This window comes from Austrofundulus limnaeus, unplaced genomic scaffold, assembly GCF_001266775.1.
Source record: "Austrofundulus limnaeus strain Quisiro unplaced genomic scaffold, Austrofundulus_limnaeus-1.0 Scaffold1177, whole genome shotgun sequence".
NCBI classification, from domain to species: domain Eukaryota; kingdom Metazoa; phylum Chordata; class Actinopteri; order Cyprinodontiformes; family Rivulidae; genus Austrofundulus; species Austrofundulus limnaeus.
In genome coordinates this window covers 62,621-72,158 of record NW_013953579.1, presented here as the reverse complement: position 1 = coordinate 72,158, position 9,538 = coordinate 62,621, and the positions used below count along the sequence as shown (strand labels likewise).

The window sequence follows — 9,538 nt, the reverse complement described above, 5'->3', positions numbered from 1 at the left end:
ACATATCTGCGTACAGTGGAAAGCATTTTTGTTGTTGTTGAAAACRTCATATTTAGCCATTTTTTGTTACATATTTTATCATTCTTATTCTGTTACACTGTTTTACATTGTAGTAGTTAATTAAAAAATGTTTGCATTCCTGTGTTTTATCATATACCAAAAGTTAAAATCTGTAAATTATTAAATAATCGCGACATTCCAAGTGAAAAGTCTCTCGGCGATACTGTCCCTGTATTTACTTGAAAGACGATCGATACCTAAATTCCTAGTATCGCTCTGTCCTAATTTCACCTGTGAGAGGTTCTCATGTGCGAAATATCAGKTTTGGAATGTTCCACTGTAGTGGATAAAAAGGGGGTGGTTGGAGGAAAAATTAAACAAGGATTTTCTCTGGTAAAGTCTGACACGCGAATTGTAAAGTATATATTTATGTGTCAGGTTTATTTTATGAAGGCTTTCGTCACTTTGACGTTTTTCTTTTTTTTCTTTTGTTTTTCGAGGGGTCTCGTTTGAAGCGTTCACCCCCATTCGGATTGTACCGGCCGAAAAAGAAAGTCCCGTTATACAGCGTGGCGCCATCAGACTCCAAAATGTGCTGTTAATTCACCGAGACTAATCATTTTCACACTTAATATAACTGTTTACTTTAAATTTTTACAACCGTAACATGCTGCTCATTTAAACTGAGACATTTCTCAGCAACCATCTTCCTCTGTAGTCCATCAGCAGAGGCTGAAATTTCCTTATTTATAAGACAAACTGAGGAAAAGCTGTGGATTCAAGCAAGCTAGCTTTACCCTCAAACCTGTTTTTTTTAATGGTTTTGGACCTGGAGCGATCCAGTCTGTGGGAGACCAGACCTGAATCTGTTCTTYAGCTTCCATCAGTGAACGAACAACGTGTGGATTTCGCCGCTGACTCACAACATCACGGTTAGTGTTGTTAGTGGTAAGTGTTCTTCCCACGCAGAAACATCAGACTCGACAGAAAGAAGTCCTTTTTTCTTAACCCGTCTCATAAAATGTGATGCAGCTGCGTCCTCCACACAGAGMCAGGCCAAGGCTAGGAACCATTTATCCATGGTTTGTTTGTTGCAAACCGGGGTGTCTTTTTTTTGTCACCCCGGGGTAGCGTGGGGAGGGACATGGACACCCATAACACGTTTGAGTACTGTATCCCCCTCYTCACAATTGTTTTGTATTAATAATGTAATGCAGGGCTATTCAACAGTTTTCTACTTTATTTACTCTAAGTTCATTTAGTTAAACAYAGACATGTTTGRTATYYACAGAAACGTCAGGATCTTKGCTASAAGCTGGTACAAACCATTTCTGTGAACACCCAAGAATGTTAAAACAACAACTGGTTGAAGATAAAATGATGAAAGTGAAAATAAAACTGGTTTAAAAATTTGGGAAGTCAGAGATATCTAAATATTACGTGTTAAATAGGAGGCATTTTGTTTTTGTTTGTTTTTSACATTGTTTTWTTATCACTTCTTTTATTATAGGGTTTTGTATGTTGTAATCATGGTTRAATGCAGCAAAATAAACKAATTAAAAGGTAACAGATCTTTGTAATACTTGGTTTATTTACATAATGACTTTAATAGCTGTGATGTTGGCCAGCAGTGATTGTGGCCCCCAGGGAAATTTAGTTGAATAGCCCTGTTATAATGTTTTGGATTGACTGCATTAAATGGGACTTTTCATTTTAAATATCCAGCTATGATGGTGCACATACAAATTTATTAATAAATATAAGGCAAAACCCTAATGAACAACKTTTGTGAGGTAACGCAAAACATTTGCATAGGAATTTAAAAAGTATTACAAGGTAATTCTAAAGAAAAATCCATTCATGTCCCCTTAGGAGCTCAGTAAGAATTATTAGGACCTCGTATAAACATAAAAACAAACATGTWTTTTGAGTAATAGGAAGTTAAATATATAATTATATGTTTCATTTTAAATAAAATAATAACACTTTAAATCTAGTCCCATGAATAATAACTGGTTTAAAACCAATGCTTCTTTCAGGAGGTTTTGTATATTTGTTTACAAATATAAATTTAGCAGAGCTTCAACAAGATGAGTAGTGACAGTGCATTTCTTAACCAGTAAAAACWGTAAAAACTCCTGTATTGACCTTTTTACAGTTACATGTAAAATCAGGCACCACATGCTCAAATACTTTTACGTGTACTTCCAGTATTCAAGGTCGACGTTCAGCTCTAGTCTGTTGGTCCTCTATGCCTGACSAAATCAATAAACCCTGAAGGGAGCACTCTTTGGTTATCATAGTGTATAATGTAAATACTCTCCTTATCAATGCARTGTCAGTGTACTCAAGTTTTCAGCAAACCCAGGAAACATTTAAACATTAACCAGCTGGTGTTTAACCCTGTCAGAGGTCATCATTAGATTGATTTCCTCAAGTTTTACTGTATACCACCGCCTCTAGATTAATCTTAGAAGTCACACACAGCTTTGTTTTTACTTATCTTTCACGAGACTTCAAAAAAACAGAAGTAGGGGGCATGACGGACACGTGCTTTTTTGTCTCTATTTCAGGTTTATTTTTTGGAAGAAGCAAATATATTCAGATCTTGCTCTTCAGGAATTTGCTGATGGTGGCATTTCCCTGATGATACATCAGAAGTGTATTTTAACTACTGGTTACGCAAAAACAGAAACATAAATTTTTCCATCATTTCAGAAGACATGATATTGATTTTTTTTTTAACCAATAGTGTACAGTTATGGTATAACACGGWGGAAAAATTAGGTTCTACCAACTAGAATAAACATGCCTCTGTTTTTCCACTCTGGACCTTCAGTTATATAACCCAATCTATACAGATGACGCAGATCTGATTCCAAAGGTTTGGTCAGTAATCAGGCAAAATGTTGGTGTTTCTCAATCTTTAGGGCCTTTTAAAACTGCATGGTTATATGCTGGCATAATGTTCACTGTTTTAAACGGATCCATGGTTAGTTGTAACATTAGACTTTATTTGATAAACATATATTTTAACTGTAAAATAAAGACTGTAAAAATACTGTAGGCTGTTTAGTTTTTATAAATTTTTAACTAAATTTTAAAAATATATTACATATGAATGGGGCCATTTTATTTACATGCAAAGCATTCTGGGTAAATGATGACGTGGATAGGTCCTCGGTGTGAGCGAGCTATATTCACCCTGAAGGTTAATCTTGAACAATAACTGACGATTGACTCTTTTAAATGAAACCAGAGAGCGTTGACAGAGAGGAGAAGGTAGAAATGACTCAGCCTGTAACTGAAAATATGGATGGAGGACAACAGAGCTGCTTTGTTTTGTAAAGTAAAATTATTAAAATTTTATCTTGCAGATTATTTATAAGGCTCATAAAATTGTTTTACCTTTAAACATCCAGTTACACTTTGTTAAGAGAGAAAGTTCTTATTTAAAGGACTTGAGATGTTTATTAAACCTAAAATTCGAACAAACTTGTACTTCGATGTACTTACGTTCAAGGAATAAAATTGTGAAATAATCTGGAAAGTGTTTATGAAAAATGCCGGTTCAATGCATGTCTTTAAGAGAATGATAAAAATAAGTTTGTTAAAGAAATATGAAATTGAATAATGTATATCAAAAGTTGTTGTTTGAGATGGAATTGAAGCTTTTATTTTGTTTAGTTTCTTGATTATTATTTGAAATTAATTATGGAAAAAGGGGGCAGATATAAGATTTTTTCACCATGTACAGCATGTATAAGTATTAGCTCAGTGCTACACATTCTCCTCTCATCACTGAGGTCCTCCGTCCACATGACAGAGAGGGGAACGCAAAAATGACTCGGCTGCAACTGAATATTTGGATGGAGGACCTCAGTTTAGCTTGTTAGTTTGTTGCGCTAGCGCTGAGCTAATACATATAAGGCAATATAGCATTGGCGCTAGCACAAAGGCTAACAGGCTAAGCTGAGGTTCTTCTTCCATGAAGCAGCTCTGTTGTCCTCCATCCACATTTTCAGTTACAGGCTGAGTCATTTCTACCTTCTCCTCTCTGTCAACGCTCTCTGGTTTCATTTAAGAGTCGATCATCAGATATTGTCCAAGATTAACCTTCAGGGTGGATATAGCTCACTCACACCGAGGATCTATCCACGTCATCATTTACCCAGAATGCTTTGAGTGTAAATAAAATGGCCCCGTCTGTTAAAATATATATATTTTTAATTATAAAACCTAAACATCCTACAGTATTTTTAGTCTTTATTTTACAGTTAAAATATACATTTGTCAAATAAGTTCTAATGTTACAACTAATTGTGGATCCCTTTAAGAGAAATATCCAGATCCAGTGGTTGTAGAAGCAGTGGATCCATTTAGCTTTCAATCAGCAATATTGATGGTGGAGTTCATTTTCAAAAATGAACTTTTGGGATTTAGGTTGTCGGCACTTAAGGTATTAGATATGTATACATGTAGATATTTCACTGTCASTGTTTCCTGTCCTTGATGGTTTTAAACAGTAGACGCAAGATAATGTGCTTTTTTGTGTTTGTTTTTACTTTTTTGAACAGTAGTTGTGGTTTCTCCTTCAATGGAAAAAATAAATCTTATTTAACCTATAGTGGCACAGATTTGTCCTGAAAGAGAAGTCATGTGTTGTAAAACATTTGCATATGTTTTCGTTTCAAGGGTACATGAACACACAAGGACATGCCTGTGTCCAAGCTCAGTTTTAGGAAGTAGGTAAAAGCTTGTTGGCACGCCAAGAAAGTTGTGTCTTGTGATGGAGAGATCATGGAGAGATCATGGGACAAAAGTGAAATCTGCGGTTGCAGAAGTGGTATGATGGTATGGCTTCTAGTTGTATTTTATAAAAACCCTCAGGTACTCTGGTTTCCTCCCACAGACCAAAAACAAGCACATTATTAGTTTAATTGGTAACTCTGAATGGTCCGTTGGTGTGGTTGGGAGCGTCCCTTCAATCCTACATTCCAGCTTTTATTGCTGATATTTCCATGTCCTACCTTTTTATAAAAACAGTTTTCAGGTCAAAGTTTATCACAAAGTTTAATTTTTCTTGTACTGATGGGAATAAAATGCATAAAAATATTTGTCCTGAGATCTGTGAAAGGCTTGGCCTTGTAGTRAACCCACTGTTTTTTTCATCAATTAGATGAAGACTGAAATATTCTTCATGTAAAGTGATTTTCACTTCTTCAGAAAGGACTTCATGTCGCCTTTTATGAACATGTAGTTTCTATATGTTGCTCAACTCGCCCACACACTCTTTATTCTCAGAATCATGCTCATTCATGTTCTGTACCTCCTGTGTTTTTGATTTATTTCTTATTTATTTGATATATTTTTGCATTTTAAAACTCGGCTGGTTTTACTTTTGCAATAAAAGCTTTATTAAGACGTGTCGTGGGTTTAGAGCTGATGCTTGAAAATGATACATTTGGAATCTAATTAGACATTTCCCCTTCTTAACCAATTCAAATTTAATTTGAACATTTACACATTGCACTTCACCTTTATAAGACAATTAGCATTTAAAATAGTGGGATATACACAGTGATCTTCATGTCTTAATTAAAAATAAAGTTAAAGCAGAGTCAGATCTTTTTATCAGTGAAATCTGAATGACTTGAAAGGTTTACAGAATAGTTGATTAATACAAATAAGCCAAGAAGTCATTAATGAGAGCCTGTTGTTGCAAGGCGTAGGCTTATTAGGTTCTACAACTGATTAATATTTTGATTTATCCCCATTCAAGATGTTGATCTTGTTTGTTTTTGCAGAAACTGACTCCACATTTATGAAGGTAGTAGCTGAGACTGATCTTCAACTCTTTTTCTAACATGAAAATATCACAACTTCGCTGTTTAAAAATGTTGCCATTTACTGTTTGGAGTTGGTGTTCTTTATTTGTGTTCTTGGTTTTCATTGTCTTAAAGCAAAATTTGTGTCAAAAGTTATGTATCCTCTTGAGAAGCTGCTAACTTTGAGTTACTGCAGCATCCTTTATCGGTGTTTCTGTCCTCACACGAACCTGACTTTAACCTAACGGGTCTGCCTCCACGCAGCACTCCAAGTCATTTTCTCCTGTGAGTCACGTGACATCTTGCCAAATCTAGAGTACTCAGTTCCCGCTTGGTCTACATGTGGAACACGCGTCTCTGTTGCTTCATCATTTGGCTTGACAGGAATGCAGTAGTGTTTTTTTTACAGCTACCAGCAGCTGGAGGCCAGTTTTTTTTCTCTGCTGCTGAGTAGTGAGTGGTTGAGGTCGCAAGAAAAACATTGGGCAAGGAAAGGAGGGAGGGGTTAGTGAGCTAGGGAAGAGGAAGAGGAAGAGTTGGTCTATATAAAGAAAAACCTTCACAGAGGAKTAGGAAACGTGGAGACCCTCTGAGTTTTGCAGCTAACAGTAAGAAACTTTGTAAAAAGTGCTCTTTTTTAAGGATATTTTTTGTGCATATTTGTGGGTTTTCATCTATTTTGCTTCTGTTAAAATGTTTAGCTACATCTGTTTAACCTGTTCCATCTCATGTCTCCTACAGGTCTGCTGTATGTTAATGAATGAGCAATGTTTTCACTGTTTTCTTTCAGATCTTAATACTCTARGAATACTTTAAGCCTTTTCTCCTATTTGTTTTCTTTTTAAAGGAGTCGAAGGAAGTCTGGAGACCGAAGYCACTYGTGTGAATGAGTTTGTGTTCGTCAATGCAGGTGAAGACACAGTGATTGTGGGTTTCCTTCCAGTGTGTGTTTGTGTGCGTGAGTGACGATGGAGAACAAGCTGTCGCTGCGACGCTGCCTCACCTTYGCCACGGGGCTGGTGGAGTGTCTCTGCTTCGCCGGAGCTGTTTTCGGGTGGGCCTCCCTCGTTTTTGTCCTCAAGGAGGACGGMTATTTCAGCTCTCTTTGTGTTAATAGCACAAGCGACAATGTCACATATTTTTTAGGTGAGTATCTTTATTTCTTTGAAGTCTAAACGTGTTACTGCAAAAATGAACAAACCCTTTCTGTCTCTCACTGTCACCCATTCATGCAAACATTCCTCTGGATTTCCTTCTGTCTTTGTTTTCCTGCAGACTGCAGCGCTCAGGATGAACAGTTCTCACTTATCTTCACCATCGCCTCCTTTATGAACAATTTCCTGACACTGCCCAATGGTTTCATCTTTGATTTCTTCGGTACAACAGTGACTCGCCTCTATGGGATGTGAGTAGAGTCATTGATACAATAACCCTCTTTGATTTCAGAAGCCTTGATCGATTCCTCTTTTGTTTGTTTTTTTGTTTGTTTGGTTGTTGTTGTTTTTTTTTGTTGTTGTTTTTTTGCTTCTGTTAGCTTCACATGATGATGATCAGTAGATCTTCAGGCTTTTGGAAGATTTTTGAACTTTATTTTTTCAGACATTGCTTCTTGTTCAGTCCCGAGCCTGGTGAGAGGACAGATTTTTGTTTCTTTGTTAAGCAATCTGTTTTCACTTGTTCTGTTTTTATAACGACGTGTCTTCAGATGTATTAATCATCTGCTGGAGGTTTATTTTAGGCCCGGTACTTCATTTTTCCACCACTTTCTTCATTTGTAGGCACAACTTGCTGTCCTAAACAAAACGAGTAAAAACACCGTTCGTACGCACAGATTTGTTCTTAAGTTGTGCGTACGAGTGATTTAGGAGAATTTGTGGCATTCACCAATGTTTTCGTATTCTAAGATTTTTTTTCAGATACAAACAAAATTTACGAGTGGTTCAGACCTGTCGTATATTTTACGAGCAGTCAGTCTGCTGTTATCCAGACTGATTTTCTTCACTAATAACTTTATATTTCATTAGTTTGAAGATATTTTGAGTTGAAAATAAATCACACTCTATAATTATGTTGACAATAGGCTATTCTGCTTGAATTAGAGTTATAATTTTAAATGTAATAATTTAGATTAACAATATAAATTGTCCGTTCGTCCGTTTTCCGACGCTTATCCGGGATCAGGTCTCGGTGGCAGCAGCAAAGAGACCCCCTCTCCGCAGCGACACCTTCCAGCTCGTCCTGGGGGACTCAAGACATTCCCAGGCCAGAGGGGATATATGATCAAGTCCTGGATTTTCTCCAAAGTGCCAGACATATTTTGAAAACATTTTAAAATGCTTATTTCAAACCCGCATCTGCGACCGCGCAGCGCGCGCGCGAATTGGGGGGGGTGTGTACAGTGCGCAGCGCTGTGTCTTCTGAATAAATGAAAATGATTTAACACAGTTGTTTATACTTTTAGCAGCTCTTTTTATCCCACAGCTGAGCTGCTAAAAATGACAGATTTTCTTTTCTGGATCTCTGACAGACGGACTTCAATCTCTGAACTCGTAAAGTTTTTATTTTTTTAGTTTTTGCTGTCATTTTTCATGAATGAACACTTGTATCTGAGGCAGGAAACATAGCCTTATATGGTGTTTTTGGGGTGGTAATTATGCTAATCTCCTCTCGCGTGCACGAGCAGCTGGATACGAACAGGTGGAAWTTACGCAGCTCATTTACRCACTTTTCCTGAAGATAGAAGAGTTTGTTGAATCTGACGTGRCATGTTCGTACGAACCCTTTGTACGAACAAAAGTAAGAGAAATTTAGGATAAGAATACGAACATGTTCTTGCATGAGGCCCAATCTGCCAAAATACAAAGACAAATTCTATTGATCAAGACTACTTTTTAAGAAAAAAAATTTTTTTTTTCTGGCATTAAGCTATTCTCACTGGGCCATCTATTGGCAACTRCTTGGCCAACAATGTTTGTAAGGGCATTTCCAAAATGTTTCAGAATGTTGGCAAGGGTTAATGTCCTCATATGWGTTTCATCTCAGTTTTGTTATGAGCGTCTTCACTTTGTCAACAAGGCTGTTTTTGTTATCTGCTTGGGAGCTCTTCTCTGACAAAAAAAAACCAAAACAAAACAACTGAGACTARTCTGTGCGGCTAAAACCATGCTGATGAGAAAGATTAGACATTATCTTCGTTTGTTTATGAAGACAAATTAGAATCCTAAAAGCTAAATTTTAATTTGCCTATATGCAGGGTTGCACATAAAATGTTTGGTCTGGTTCTCAAGGGAGAACCTAGGGTTGTTGCTTGGTGCTCATATTTTCCTTCACTCATTTAACACATTTATCTAGAGGGGTGTCAGGACATCTAACATCCCCCTGTTCTGTTTTATGACTCCTTCAGCTGCAACGTCTCAGGACATCATGCCAAATCAGTCCAGGAGTGTTTTTATTTTATTTTTTTTACTCTGCATAAATTTTGTWAACTACCTAAGTGGCCGAGGGGCTGGGTGTATGTCATATAAACATYACAAACTGAATATTTTATGGTTAAATGTCTTTTAGACTACACATGTCCCTCAGATGGACAACTCCTGTAGTTTGCCCTTCTGGATTTTTGGTCTTGGTTAAACCAGCTTTCCAGACTCTCCAGACCAAGCAGCAAATATCTGTCTTTCACACAGAGCAAAATAACTTAAAACATACAGATG

The 9,538-nt window shown here is 36.8% G+C and overlaps 1 protein-coding gene across 3 annotated transcripts in view; it reads left to right on the top strand.

The window, feature by feature from the left end:
* The first annotated feature begins 287 nt into the window (after nucleotides 1-287).
* slc43a3b (solute carrier family 43 member 3b) overlaps nucleotides 288-9,538 on the top strand; it is a 24,862-nt gene continuing 15,611 nt past the window's right edge. The window contains exons 1-3 of one of the 3 annotated variants that reach the window (XM_014031109.1): nucleotides 288-932; nucleotides 6,676-6,974; nucleotides 7,104-7,233. In XM_014031109.1, the coding sequence (XP_013886563.1) occupies nucleotides 6,797-6,974; nucleotides 7,104-7,233 (308 nt within the window). In that variant the 5' untranslated portion in view covers nucleotides 288-932; nucleotides 6,676-6,796. Of the gene's footprint in view, nucleotides 949-6,335; nucleotides 6,437-6,675; nucleotides 6,975-7,103; nucleotides 7,234-9,538 lie in introns of those variants that run through there. The other 2 variants (XM_014031110.1, XM_014031108.1) reach the window with 2 other exon arrangements.